Raw genomic sequence first — 14,970 nt, 5'->3', positions numbered from 1 at the left:
AATTCCAAAAGGCACATGTATTCAGCAGATTAACACATGTGCACACAAGAGTGATGAATAGATCATGAATTAATGATGATATCAGATGGTTTTCACATGTTCTTCTTTACTTCAAGTTCAGGTACTTGAAAGACGTTGCTGGCATGGAAAAGCTTTAGAGTTTCTTGCCTTATAAAATGAGTCAATAGACTGATTTTTATTTCTTATATACCTGTAATGCTGAGACTGCCGTTCCACTGGGCATCTCATAGTGCCACTGGCACTCCGTAAACCTTTTATCTCTTTTCCTCGCTGTTCCCCTTTTTACAGAGACTGTAGCATCTTTTATGAATATTAATTTCATTTGAAAAAGAATGCATATACCAGTAGACAGATAATCCTCGATTTTTCCTTCTGGGTACTCAAGCTTCTGAGATACATAACAAAAGATATGAGTTCAGGAAGATATGTAAGCTCCTGCCTTTTTTTAAGCACATGAATGAGTTTATTCGTGACAGTGGAGCCACTCACATGCAAAGTACGTTCGTGAGCTCGCTCTCTTTATTCAGCTATGAAGCTGATGGTATTTAGAGTTTGGAAATTTTAAATTAAGAAGTTAATTAGTACTTAGTGTTGCAACTTGCAGTGGAATGTGACAGCAGATGCTGTCTTCAGCCTGGGGAGTCGTGTGTTGTCATTAAACAGGAGGTGGGAAGGGGGAAATGTTGTTCAGATTTTACCCTCCCTCACCACTCTGGTAAATGGATACGTCCTTTCTCGAAATTCCTGGAAAATGTCTGGCTTAGACATCCTCAGGTACATTCTCTTAGGCTTTTGATATTTTTAGGGTTTGTTTTTCTTGCTATGCAAATGCTGAAAGCAATACTCTGCAATAAAAGATGCTTATTTCAGGTAGTGCCTTTGAAGTGAAGCAGCATCGGTTCTTTAAAGATTTGGACTGGAATGGATTACTTCGGCAGAAAGCTGAATTCATCCCGCAGTTGGAATCTGAGGATGACACAAGCTACTTTGACAGTAAGACTAAAGATTCAACCTAAACAGCATCATATTATTTGTGCATATTTCATTTTTGAAACTGTTAGAGAAAAGTCATTGTTAGAAATTGAATGAAAGACTTGATGGAAATCGCTTTAAAAAGTTTCTGTTGAATGCCGAGTCAGGTTTCTTCAAAAGCAAATGTATTTGAATTGAAAAACTGTAACTGCTGAAGTCAATTTGCCTTTCCCTGGCCCTGCACTGAGCAGTGCCGCAGCCATGATGCTGGATTTGTTACAAAACTTCCAAAGCGTTGGGTAAATCCAACTTCCTTGACTCTTTGAGCAACATTATCTTTCCCTACTGACTGTTTTCATCCAATAGACTTTTTTTTAAAACAAACCCTAAACCTTCAAGACAAATATGTAGCAAAAATTCTTTAGAGATTTAAAGTGATTTAAATTATTTTCACTGCAAGTGTATCATGTTATTTCAGTATTGTTAACTCTAATGGGATATGAGAGCAGTGTAGGGGAAAGGGACCTGGGGGTCCTGGGGACAGCAGGGTCACCATGAGCCAGCACTGGGCCCTTGTGGCCAGGAAGCCAATGGGACCTGGGGTGGGTTAGAAGGGGGTGGTCAGTAGGTCAGAGAGGTTCTCCTGCCCCTCTGCTCTGCCCTGGGGAGACCACACCTGGAATCTTGTGTCCAGTTGTGGCCCCTCAGTTCCAGCAGCACAGGGAACTGCTGGAGAGAGTCCAGCGCAGCCACCAAGATGCTGGAGGGAGTGGAGCATCTCCCGTGTGAGGAAAGGCTGAGGGAGCTGGGGCTCTTTAGCTTGGAGAAGAGGAGACTGAGGGGTGACCTTATTAATGTTTATAAATATATAAAGGGTGAGTGCCACGAGGACGGAGCCAGGCTCTTCTCAGTGGCAAACAATGATAGGACAAGGGGTAATGGGATCAAGCTGGAACACAAGAGGTTCCACTTAAATTTGAGAAGAAACAACTTCTCAGTGAGGGTGACAGAGCCTGGCCCAGGCTGCCCAGGGAGGTTGTGGAGTCTCCTTCTCTGCAGACATTCCAACCCGCCTGGACACCTTCCTGTGCGACCTCACCCAGGCGTTCCTGCTCCAGCAGGGGGATTGGAAATTGGACTGGATGAGCTTTTGAGGTCCCTTCCAATCCCAAACATACTGTGATACTGTGATGAAGCGCAGCGCCTGTCTGGTGTGTATAAATGTCTGGGAACTGCCGTGGTGTCAGTGCTGTGTAAGATTCCTGGTATTTCCAGACGAGGTGTGTGGGGATGGAGAGCTCTGTCCCCACAGCCTCTGTCCCCAGCTTTGCTCATTTGACCTGGTGCAAAGCGCTTGGGCTCGTCACTGCTCAGGTGGGTCTTTCCCGCACTCCAGCTGCAGCGCAGGATGATACTGGGCTGTTTCAGTTCCCGAGCTATGAATATTTCTCCCCTCTTTCAATGGAATCTCTTCCTCGTGGGACTCATATGAAGCACATTTTGCTCCACTCCAATGCTTTGCTCAGGGTGAAGGGAGGGAGCGAGCAACCTTTGCCCCCAGCCCCTCAGCTTCCACGCTGCAAAAGCAGCAGTTCTATGTAGAGAGTGCTCTTCCCGTTTGGGGAAGAGGCTTTTAGGTTGGGGCTTGGATGGAGAGTGAGAGATTGAGAATCTCCATGTACTCGCTGCAGAGAGCAATTTGAGTCAAGCTGCCAGAGGTGTGTTTTGCATGTACGGGGGTTGTATCGGTACCACACTGGTGCAGAAACTGAGGCCGTGTGTTCCCACCACTAACTGGACTTACTGGACATTGAACTGGGAGAGGAGCGGAGCAGCAGCCACGAGCGGATCCTGGTTGGCAGAAGCACCACGTTATATTCAGCAGCGCAAATCACTGCAGGAATGATGGCAAACTGCCCAAGGGCCCAGGCACGCTCAGCAGGTTATCAGGGTGACTTTGATTTGGGTCCTTTAGAAAGGCTGCAGTTCTCACGTCAGGAAATCATCGCATAGACGCTGACGAGAGTTGGCATTGCTGTTATAAATCCTAATGCAGGAAAATTTAGAATTTATAAAAGTAGCTTTCTGGCTGATACAGTGCAGCAAATTTGGCTCAGTGTAGCTATCAGCTTTCCGTAGCCAAACTTATTAACGCCCGCCCCACAATATCCAGTGTGGCTGGCTTAGAAATACAGTGCTGCAAATCTCAAAGCACAGAATCTCAGTTTAGATTTTTTGCATTAAAAATAGCTTTGCATATTGGCTGCTTGCCCGTTTTCTGTCACAAAATCAAACCCTTTTTCTGCTTGCAGAGGGGAAAAGAGGAAATATTTTGGGGGGGGTAAATATTTTATTTTTTTAAAGAAGGCTTGTGCGTATGTATGCAGGACAGACTATGTACAATCATAAAGCTATTTATTGGAAACCGGGACAGTGAATTGTTTCCATGTTTCCTTCCATGTGATTGTTTGCCATAGGCAAGAAATATCCCTACCACGAAGGGTCTGCAGGATTAGAGTATCAGCTGCTCTTAGAATATAATATAGCTGAAGATCTAAGTCCAGCAGGAAGGAGGTGTTCTGCACTGCTGATCGTACAGGATGAGCAAAACTGGCTGGGTGTGTTTCAGTAGTAAGGAAAATACTCTTCATGGTTATGAAAGTTCGTTGTAAGCAGACAAGTAGGAATTGGTTCAACCACTGTGGGTGAGCTCATGCTGCTTGAGGGGGGAGTGACCAAAATGTTCCGCGTCTCGTTCGCAGCCCGTTCGGAACGGTACCACCACCTGGATTCGGAGGAAGAGGAGGACACTAACGATGATGATCACGTGGAAATTCGGCAGTTTTCCTCGTGCTCGCCGAGGTTCAGCAAGGTAGGAGCATGCTGGCTTGTCGAAGGAAAAACCTAGAGAGGAACGCAGTTTTATTGCTTTGTATGGGGCAGATTTTAATAGTGCAGATTATGTGTGGGAGTCACATGGTGTTTAGTATTCACTGAGGAAAGAAAAAAACCTGTGTGTGTTGTTTATTCTGTGATAGCTTATGGCCTATTAGAAGTTGAGTGCAGGAGTAATTGGAGAGTCTGATGTATTTCTTGATGTTTCACTAATACATGGGGTACTGCAGAGGTCCCTCTGGCATAGGGAGTGTCCAAAGCTTATTTACTTTGAACAGTGTCATTTTGAAAGGGTCTTCTAGCAGGTGACAAGACGGTATTAGGATGAAAATTGATTCTGACATTTTGAACTCATGGTCTAAAATCAAAGGGATCCCAAGCTAAGAGCACAGGTGAAGTTTACAGCTCTGCTGTTCATTGTCTCCAACACAGCCCGAAGAACAAAAAGTGACGGTGTCAAAGGGGAGGATCTGGGCATATAGTGCATCATGAGTTAGATGTGCCGAATTAGTGAAGCAAAAAGACAGTTATGGTGCTGGGCGAGCACGAATATTTTCTGCAAGGCAAATGAAGAAATCCCTTCCATCTGCTTAGCAGCGGGAAGGGCTCGGCTGGGCTGCTCTGCCCTGTCCTGGGCAATGTTCTGTAAAATAAACATGGACCAGTAAAGGAGAGTCCAGAGGAAAACAACAAGAATGATCCGAGATCTACAGAACAGAAAACCTAATGTGTTTCCACGTACATAATGCTAGAAGGAGCAGATACATTGGGTTTCCTGTTCTAGCCAGAACTGACATGAAATCATAGGCACAAAGGAGGTATAGAGTAGGTGATAAGAAGAATTTTCCAGTGTTGAACAATAATTAAGCGCTGGCATGGGTTGCGTGGGGAATTTGTAGGATTTCTGTCGCTGGCGGGCTTTTAGGAGCAGGTTGGAGAAGCATCTGTGAGGTGCTACAAGGGAGAAGGTTCTGCTTTGAGGTGGGGAAGGGGCGGGAAGCCCTGAGGAGATCCCCTCGGGCCACACTTCCTGCATTCGCATCCCTGCACGTCTCCAATTCTTTTCCACATTATCTGGAGTAAAAAGTTGGATTTCCAGACATTTCAAAGTAGTGCAACTCCAGCGTTAGCTTGGATCAAATATAGTATTTTGGGAGAATAAATGCTGTTTTGAGGTCAGCCCGCTCTGTGAACAGCGTCTCCTTCTTCTTAATGAGATGAGAGGCGGAACTTTACTTCAGCCCTTTGAAAGGTGTTTCAGTTCTCCATGACAGTTCCTCCAGATTCCCACTGCTGAAGTCAGTTTTGAAGCACTAGTTTGTTGTTCTTTGTCCTAGACTGGGCTTAAGTAACAGTTACCATTAATTTTATGGACTCGCTCCTGATTTGCATCACCAAAAGTATGTTTAAAATTGGACCTGAGGATTAGTTGGGGTTTTGAAAGTTCTCATGAGTACATAAGGGTTTCTTTTCTCTGCCTTTTCTCACTAGTCTGTGAGACTGAAGCTTTTCTTTAGGGTTCAGTGTTTTTGCCACAAAGAGAAAAAGTTCACTTTTAATGAATTTATTTTAAGACCTGGAAAATTATACAGTATTTGTAATGTGGGAGGCATAAAAGACTCATTAGATTTTGAAATTCTTGTCTGACAATTCAGCCATATGATTTATTAATAGTTATCTTGTTGATGCTCTGAATTTTTAATAACATTATTTTCATTAATCTCTTCTTATGTAAATTAGATCCACAGTCAAGTGTAGTTTTAAAAGGATGGATTTTTTTGCTTAATCATTTAATTATTTAAAGACGGCTGTAAAACCAAGAAAGGCACTTTCATTAAGCTGTCAGCATTATAGTAGATTCCTTGAGGAGGGCAGGACTTTTTTGTTCTGAAAGCAGCTTGGGGCAATGCTGATAGACTCGTGATAATGAAACGGGGTCGCGAGCATGATGCCTATCACCGAATTGAATTTGTGCACTAAGATTTCAAGATCCAGCTGCCAGCCTTCGAGACTTGCGCAGCCTGCTTTGGCAATATCTCCTCTTAGATTTGAGAATTTTTAAAACCAAAAAGAAAGTCTTTTCAAAAGTATTTCCATGGTGTGTTGGGCTTTTTTCAGGGAGGTGTGGGTGCTGTCCTCCCTGGCATGCTCTGAGCATGTCATAGCTGCACTGTGTTATTTACTCAAACAACATTGCCACGTTCATGCTTTTGTGGAAGATCTTCCATTTTGAGAAGAGATAGCGCCCCTTGATCAGAAAAGGCCATGCAGGTTTGTTTTCTCCCTACTGAAGCATCTTTTGCTGTATGCAGGTGTACAGCAGCATGGAGCGTCTCTCCATCCACGAGGAGAGGAAGACTCCACCGCCAACCAAACGTAGTCTGAGTGAAGAAAAAGACGATCGGCTGGACAGCCTTGGCGGCTTGAAGAGTCGAGACCGCAGCTGGGTGATAGGCTCTCCTGAAATGTGAGTTCTCTAGAACCGCGTCTTTTGGTTTCTCATGGCTGTTGAGAAAGATCAACCTACACCAAAAGTTTCTACAACCAATGTTAGGTCAGGAATGCTTCACATGAAGTATTTCCACAGGTGAAGCCTGAAGAGTGGAGTAAATAGCTGACAATCTGTGTGTAGAAGTGATATAATCTTTAAATGTATCTGATTAAGTACTAAATTTGTAGAAAATACTTGAATGTAAAGGGATTCTAACTTTAAGTAAAGCTTTCATTCACTGGAAGGCTACTTATGTTGGAGATGTACCAACAAGAGGTTTTTTCTTAAACATCAGTGAATCCACAATCTGGTGTTGCCAGACTTTGACCATTTGTCGCAAATAGGGAAGCCATTAGGAAAGTCCAAAGTTTCTAAAGCTCAGAATATAAAACAAAATCTTGTCATAAAAATGTCAATTTAATATATGAATGCCCAGAATTTGTTTTTATTCCTTCCTTTCTTAGAAGCTTAACAACGAATGTATGGGAATGTAGGCTCAGGTGATGCCCCAAGCTTTTGCTGCTTTAAATCCTAAAGATGTACCTCAGTCTCCTAACCTCACCTTAAATTGGATTCAGATGCGTGAGTTGCATCTGTGCGTTATTTTCTCTCTTTAAAGTTCATTATCCCCCTAACTCGACTGAGGGGCTCTGTCTTGTTTTCTCTCTCAGATTGCGTAAGCGCTTGTCTATGTCCGAATCCTCGCACACGGAGAGCGACTCCAGCCCGCCCTTGACCGTCCGCCGGCGCTGCTCGGGGCTCCTCGACATGCCCCGCTTTGCCATCTCCGCTGAGGACGAGGGAACCGTCCTCAAAAGGCCGCAGTCCGAGGGGCTGCTCCTGTCCGCCGCGCAGCCGCGGGAGGGGCTGCCCGTCCCCATTCCCGAGCAGCCCGTGGAGCAAGAGCTGCAGCTGGAAGGTGATGCTGGCCCCCCCGTCCCCTCCACGGCCGCCAGCAGCGCCGCGACACTGACAGGTATGTGCTTGGTGTGACCGTGGCCCCAAGAAAGCCGCGTTGGCTTGCAGTCGGTAACTGTGAAACCGGATTTGGGTGCCGAATGATGCGAATGTGTCGTGCTAAGTGTTATTTTGGTACAGTCTTGTGGCTGTGCTTGTCTTTGTAATAACATCAGTGGGTTAATCTCTTCAAAATTACATCTTTTATTTCAGTCGTCTCACTTCAAATTGATTAAGGTTTTTTCATGCTTGAGACCCACATGATCTGTGCCTGCTTACAACTGCCGGGTGCCCGAGGCGGCGTTATTTTAAGCATTAGAGCAGATCACTGCTGAGCTGGGGCTGGAGAATATGGGTGTTCAGCCATACTAAAAGATTCCTGCTGCTTCGGACTTTTTTTTATCTGAAAGGCTTTAGTTTGGAGTAGAGAGTTGAAATTTGCTAGGGGAATGGGGTTTGTGTCAGGGACATGCTACTTGCTGTCTCAGCCAGATATCCTGAAGTTCAGCCAAGTTGCAGGCTTTAAAAAGTGCAGCCTAAGTCTAGTAGAGTGAGTCTTAGAAGTCAGCGTTTGACTTCTCAGCAGCTTTGTCCATCCTGGGGCTGAGCTGGAGCTTCCCTGCGATGGTGTCCTGAGCTGCTGCAGAACGGAAGAGAGCGGGGAAGTTGAATTGAAGATTAGCAAGATAATATTTGAGAAGGAAAGCATATTTTGGGGAAGAATTAGACTGTAGCATTGAAGAACAAGGACTAACTGGGGAAGAAAATAAGAAACAAGTAGCTGGGGGAAACAGGCAGCATGCAGGCAAAGCAATTGTGGATGCACTGAGGGCGGAAAGGAGAAGAAACAGGTACTGAGCAAGGAGGCAGAGGGGCAGCAAGACCAGGTGAGGACAAGGTGAAGGACACTGGGCAGATGTGATGGTGGAGTGATAGCAGAAGGTGGAAATGCTTCAGTGGAAATGTTCCTCCAGACTAGAGTAAAGCCAAAGATTCCCATATCTCATGATTCTACGATGCAGTCTGTGAAGCTTCCTCCAAAATTGTCCCATTCCCCTCTATGGCTCATCCTCACAGAAGAGGCCTGGTACTCCATTAACCCATGGGAAAAGGTGGAGGAGCAGAACCTTAGTTTCTCAGTTTCATACTAAAAGCCTAGAAAAATGCAAGAATGCTTTCATTGTACCCACAAGTTGAAATAGGCAAAAATGGAGGTTCCCTGGGCAGGCTGCACCCCTGAGCCCAAGGCCTTAGCGCAGTCTGTGATCAGGGCTGGGGATCCAGGGATGCCACCGCACCGGCGGGGAGCTGCAGGAGAACCGTTGTATTCCTGCCGCTGTCTCGGAGTGCTCCTCTAATGCATCTCGCAGCCTTTTCGCACGCAGCCTCTGATTCTGGGTTCCTCATTGTCTGGGAGCCATATTTGAAACTGTGTGGCTGTTGAACTGGCACTGAGATCTATGGGAATGGTGCCTTGAATTTTTATTTTCACGGTACTTTCTGCTTTACTTAGTATGCAGAGCAGTGGTGCCCACTTAAATAACGATGATCAATGTTTTGTTCTGTCCTCATTGTTCAAGATGTGGCCCTTAGGCTTTATTTATTGCATGCTGCTTACAATTTGCTTTTGAAGACAGAATGATTAATTTCCCTTGTGGACTTGCTGTGATGCTCACCACTTTCATTTCTGAGCACCTTGTACATTCTAATTAATATGTTTGCACAGTTCCCCTTTAAGGTATCAGGTGGGGAACTGAGGCACAGAGCTTGAGTACAGCACCCCCAGCATCTGCTGTTCTTGCATACCTAGTCTGATTTTCAAGATTACTTTGCATTTTATATATAATTATAACATGTTAAGTAATTCACGACTGAATTGCAATGGTGCACAGAAGGGTGCAAATTAGGGTTGTCTTTGCAATCCACATTTTTACTTTCCCTGACTTCAGTACCTTAGTAGTCTTTGAAGGTGGATTTTTTTATGTGCAACTCCAGTAGAACCTGGTTCTTTTATTACAGGCAGTTTTAACTTAGATTGACAGTTCTTGCTGGTTGTAAAAACGGAGCACTTTCCATAAACCTGTTTTCATTTGTGAACGATCCCATTGAAACAGTTCGCCCGCAGAACTGCACCGCAGCTTTAGGATTCATGTTACTGCTACTGAGCAACGTGATTTCATTAGTGAGCTTTTCCAAGAGAAAAGAAGCTGCTAATTTTCTGTATTCAGAATAACACCATTTCTGTAAATAAAAATTCAAGCCCTGGGGTTTCTTCTTAGGAAAATTTACTCTTGGACTTCATGTAAACATGACTTTGATTTAATGTATTTTGCCTGTAGGGGAATAGACTGTTAGGAATTCCCTGTGGTTCTAATCTGTTTTAATTTAAACTGTAGCTGGGAGCACTGCAGATTTCTCTGATCCACGCGCTCGCAGTAATAGCAATGAAGGCCCAGACTTTACCACTCCAAAAGCCATCAGCGATTTGGCAGTGCGGCGGGCACGACACAGGTTGCTCTCTGGGGAGTCAGGGGAGAAACGTACCTCGAGACCTGTCAATAAAGTGATTAAATCAGCATCCGCTACTGCCTTGTCTCTCCTGATTCCCTCAGGTAAGAAATGAGGCCTTGTCAGAATCTGCAAGCACTGAACAAAAGGTCTGCAGACAGATCCTCCCCCTTCGCTCTTTTGGAATAAAGCCCTCGCTGGCAGGAGGGGAGAGATCTAACTTTTACAATCGGTTTAATATTTACTACTCAGCAGGATAATGAATATTGCTTTGCCACAGACAGGAGCATTGTGTGTGTGGTCTGACTGCAGCTTCTGCAAATGGCAGCTGGGCTGTATTCTTTCCCTAGTTTTGTTTAAATTGGCTCCTGGAGCACAAGCTGGTCTCTAGACAATGGTGCAGCAAGGAGGCGTAGAGTCGCAGAACAATTTTAACCCTCAAGGTGCTCTTTTTTGGGTGTCACACACTAACCACGGCGCAGTTTGGGAGCTGAATGTGTCTGGTGCATCCACACACCGGGAAGTTTCAGTCACTCCAGATAACTTGGTTGAGATTGAGCCGTCAAGAATTCATAAACTCATGAAGTAAGTCAGCTCTGAATAACTCACCTGGTTGGCCCGGCTCTGTCTCCAGGCAGAGCCAGATCATTACAATTGCTAATGCCGGGTGGTAGCTCATGGAGCAGCCCAGCACACCCTGCGGAGAGCGGTGCCCGACGCAGGCCTGCGGCTCCTCCTTGGCACCATCACGGTGATGCACGTTACATTTCTCATGGATTGGGCGTTGGTTGCTTTTCAAACTACAAATTCCCTTATGAAAATCTCTTAAAAATGTGTATTTAATCACCCTGCAAAGGTTTTTCCAGAGCTGCTCTCATCTGCCAGGTAAATATGTGCTGGGTGTTCAGCAGGTGTTTCTTAATGGATTAGGGATTACCTTTTACAGCTGTGTTTAATATTCCTGCTCTTTGGTTTATTTCACCAATGTTGACCAGCTTCAGTTGAAAATGAGAGTTCTGTATTTGCTTTATATTTTTAAAAGTGGATGTTGTTCCACTAGCAAGCAGGGTCAGGGTGGTTCAGCTGGTAGCCCAGCCCTTGGCTGTTCCTTTGGGAAACACGCTCTAAAATACACTTGGGATGTTGTTTTTCAGTTGCAAAGTCCCTGCAGTACCCAGGTTTTTAGGGTTAAATATTTTTGCCCCCGTGAATTTAAAACACTACCAAAACTGCCTTGGTGTAGTTGTTTGATTGCCTACTGATTTTGTGTGTGTGTGTTAATATTAACTGATTTTGATTTGTCTCTTCACCAACGTGTGATTTGCACCAAGATCTATAGACTGTCTGATCTATTTGGAGGGGGATAATATATTATAACTGTGAAATGGGGTGTTCCAGGATTGTGCCTAGAGCAAATGTGTGTGATGGGTTGTAGATTCCCAAAAGAGAAATAAACCCTGTGACTCAACCATAATGCCAGGTGAACGGTGCTGCTGGATTCAATACACACCGCCAAATGTGCATTTTGGAAACTTTGCTGATTTTGTATTTCGAAGCATTAATTAGTTGAAGCTGCAGGCAAACCCAGCTCTGGTGAAGACCAGGAGCTTTAAGAACATTGGGAAAGGTGGTTTCCTAGCTGTTCTCTAACAAGAATTTTCTCTCTTTTGGAGACCTGTTTTCCTAATTTTTGCCCACCTTTGTGTCATCACTGTAGATCACCACACGTGTTCTCCATTGGCCAGTCCAATGTCACCTCATTCTCTATCCTCCAACCCATCTTCGAGGGACTCCTCACCCAGCCGCGACTTTTCTCCTGCTATCGCAAACCTGAAACCACCAATCATCATCCATCGGGCTGGAAAGAAATACGGTTTCACTCTCCGTGCCATTCGCGTCTATATGGGTGACAGTGATATCTACACTGTGCATCACATGGTCTGGGTATGTCTCTGCTTTTCTAAAGAGTACCCTTGGGGCCAGAAGTGCGTTTAGCCAGGGTTGTGGGATTTCGCTTTATCAACTATAATTTGCCACCCTGCTTCTCTCTCCTTGTTTGGACCCAAAGTTATCATTTTGGGGTGGGGGAAAACCCTTTACAAAGAAATTTTAAAAATTCATGAATGACAGCACTTTGGCTTTTACCTGTAGAGGTTTTCAAGCCCATCACAGAGCCACAACAACCTTTCTTTCCTTCTTTCTTCCCTGGTTACATAAATCCACCTTCTTTCACCTGTAGCACATACTTTAAAGCATGTTTCTGTGTACATACCCTCTTTCTCTTTATTGGGGTTGTTGCATGAGGGCCAGTCACAGCTAATTTATTCAGACCTGTGTTAGTGATTTTAACCTGCTCCTGATCGGTTCAGTCTGCTGGGCTTTTCCAAGCAGGCGCTTGGACTCGATCACAAGCCTTAGAGCATCCCTGCTGCTACGCGGATTGCCCGGGGACTTGGCTCCTGGCTTGGTTGTGTGCTGCGCTCAAAGGGCTGGTTTCCGTGTCCGTATCTCTCCCTTCCACTAGTTCTGGTACTTGATCTCTGTGTTCCTATTTTGTTAACGTCTAGGACTCCTAGGAATGATCCATCCCCCAAAGCAGCGTTGTTTGAATTGTGTAGTTAGAGAAAGCGGAGCCAGGGTAAAGGTGGTTTGTTATTTCCTTTGTATCTCTGTGTTCATTGAGACAATTTGGACTTCATATGCTTTGGTTATCATTTAACACTCATTCTTACCTAGAACAACAATCTGAAGCTGCATTTTTTCCCTTGCTCCTCTCTGCTTTCCTTGAGAAATGCTGAGTTTACCAAGATAGTGATTTGTAGTCTTCTCTGGCTCGAAGGAGAGTGGCCGTATGCTCAAGGGGATCTGTCTCCTCACTGTAAAGGCCGCTCACCTTTTTGAACAGTGATGGGGAAAGGCAATGCATTCATGGGGGAAAAGGTCTGTTGCGTAGGTCAATAAAGGTTGGAAAGTGGAAAAAGAAACTGTTTGGGATGAGATGCCATGTAGACACCCTAAACACATGGCCCAGTCTTATTTAAAAGTCTCTTGGCCTCTGTGGATTCCAGTGTGTACATGGAAAAGGCTGCTGGATTTGGGATGGCAGAGAAATAGAAAAAGATGGAATGCTTGTCTGGAAGTCAAGCGAATCTAGTTAAGTGCTGAAAATTCTTGGAAGTGCGTTAAGCCTTTTGCTTTGGGATGAGCTGGTCTCTTGATCGGCTCAACCATCTTCACTGGAGAAGGCTGGCGGGATGCTGGGAGGAGCGCAGATTTTTGTGCTTGGCTGTGCCAGTCAGTGGTTCCTTTCACCTTCCTTTGGAGCAGCTGATGCTGGCTGCAGCCAGAGATGAGGCGGATGGGCTTTGAGTCTGATCTGGTCAGCAATCCCGTACGTTCCTCTCCTGAAATCAGTCGTCCCTTTCTCGTTGGCAGCACGTGGAGGAAGGTGGCCCAGCCAACGAGGCCGGGCTGCGTGAGGGGGATCTGATAACCCATGTCAACGGGGAGCCGGTCCATGGGCTGGTGCACACCGAGGTGGTGGAGCTGATCCTGAAGGTAAGGGCTCGGCACTGCTCCGATTTGGAAAATAGGTAATATGCAAAATATGAGACAGCTTGTTTAAAGTGCTGTAGGTGTCTAATTGGCGTTGCCTGGGATACAAGTATGTACACAGCACCTGGGCTTTGTTTTGTGGAAACTTATTGCTGTAGCTTGATCCCTGAATCTCCAAAATTGTCTTATGGCATTTAAGCTGAATTCAGATACTTTGTGTAAGAAATAAGGACACATCAGATACATTTTTATCAGCAGTAGAGAAAAAGTTTGATAAGATTTAAGTACACGTTTCCTCAGTCATCACTTTAAGAAACAAATACTTTCAAATTTTTCCAAATTACTTTTATTTCTTGCCTTTAGGCTGTGCTAATGTTATTAGCTCTTAATACTGCTTCCTCAAGGATTATTCCTAGTGGTATTTGAAAGTAGCTTTGTAATGGTTGGTCTTAAAATTATCCAGTTAAATGACTTGCATTTTGATATCACCTCTGAGCTGAATCCATTTATGGAAATAAACCCCAAAGTTTTGGACCATTTCAGTCTTTGGGATTGCAAATACAGGAGCAATCAGGCCTTGGTTTTAAGATGAGTGAGACAAGCCATGCTCTGTGTTGCAGATTCATCATGATAGATGCCCAGTATGCTCCCATCTGCCATCAGTCGGAGCACTGGGAATAGGATTGCTGACAGGATATCACTTTGTTCAGGTTTCCAAGTGTTACAAGTATGAAATGGAGGCAATTGGGATCTCAATGGGAGAGGTCAGATGCTGTGTTCTCCCTGCTCTGGGGAGCTTTACCTACCAGCTGGGCTCTGAGCTAATCAGTTGTGAAAGCCTGACTAAAGAGGGCTCTCTCTCCGCAATTCCTTAATAAATGATAGGGGGAAATGCAAAGGGGGAAATGGAGTTTGACAAAGGATTACAAAATGGCAGGCACCAATAAAGCAGCCTGCTGAGCCTGCAGATCTGCCTTGGACAGCCACGTTTTGAGCAATGTCTCCGTGTCGTGTTTCTGACAGAGTGGGAATAAAGTGTCCATCTCCACGACGCCGTTTGAGAACACGTCCATCAAAGTTGGGCCGGCTCGAAAGGCCAGCTACAAATCCAAGATGGCTCGGAGGAACAAGAAGAGCAAAACCAAGGACGGTCAGGAAAGGTTCGTTTTGATGTTTCTTTTTGAAAATTAAATGGTAACTAAGATAATGTAAAAGAAATCTCGTGAAAGCAATTTGCAGATAATGTATCAAAACTAGCGTGGTCAGCAGGCCAAGGGCAGTGATCCTTCCCCTGTGCTCTGCATTGGGGAGGCCACACCTGGAGTGTTGTGTTCAGTTCTGGGCCCCTCAGCTCAGGAAAGAGATTGAAGTGCTGGAGCGGGTCCAGAGAAGAGCAACAAGACTGGGGAAGGGACTTGAGCACAAGCCCTATGGGGAGAGGCTGAGGGAGCTGGGCTTGTTTAGTCTGGAGAAGAGGAGGCTTAGAGCTGAGCTCAGCACTCTCTAGAACTACCTGAAGGGCAGTTCCAGCCAGGTGGGGATTGGTCTTTTCTCCCAGGCATCAGCAATAG

General features: G+C 45.1%; 2 protein-coding genes across 8 annotated transcripts in view; one reads left to right on the top strand and one right to left on the bottom strand.

Annotated features, from left to right (window-relative positions):
* Positions 1 to 14,970, bottom strand: part of PRDX1 (peroxiredoxin 1) — a 350,258-nt gene that overhangs the window by 292,915 nt on the left and 42,373 nt on the right. The window lies entirely within an intron of this gene.
* Positions 1 to 14,970, top strand: part of MAST2 (microtubule associated serine/threonine kinase 2) — a 186,906-nt gene that overhangs the window by 164,667 nt on the left and 7,269 nt on the right. For 6 of the 7 annotated variants that reach the window (XM_082054630.1, XM_082054629.1, XM_082054628.1 and 3 more), the window contains 8 exons: positions 892 to 1,014; positions 3,756 to 3,865; positions 6,201 to 6,355; positions 7,051 to 7,355; positions 9,733 to 9,948; positions 11,562 to 11,788; positions 13,280 to 13,402; positions 14,423 to 14,559. In XM_082054630.1, the coding sequence (XP_081910756.1) occupies positions 892 to 1,014; positions 3,756 to 3,865; positions 6,201 to 6,355; positions 7,051 to 7,355; positions 9,733 to 9,948; positions 11,562 to 11,788; positions 13,280 to 13,402; positions 14,423 to 14,559 (1,396 nt within the window). The remainder of the gene's footprint in view (positions 1 to 891; positions 1,015 to 3,755; positions 3,866 to 6,200; positions 6,356 to 7,050; positions 7,356 to 9,732; positions 9,949 to 11,561; positions 11,789 to 13,279; positions 13,403 to 14,422; positions 14,560 to 14,970) is intronic. The other variant, XM_082054631.1, reaches the window with a different exon arrangement.

The sequence above is a fragment of the Streptopelia decaocto genome, assembly GCF_964273445.1.
Source record: "Streptopelia decaocto genome assembly, chromosome: 5".
Lineage (NCBI taxonomy): Eukaryota > Metazoa > Chordata > Aves > Columbiformes > Columbidae > Streptopelia > Streptopelia decaocto.
This window is presented reverse-complemented; position numbering and strand designations above follow the sequence as displayed.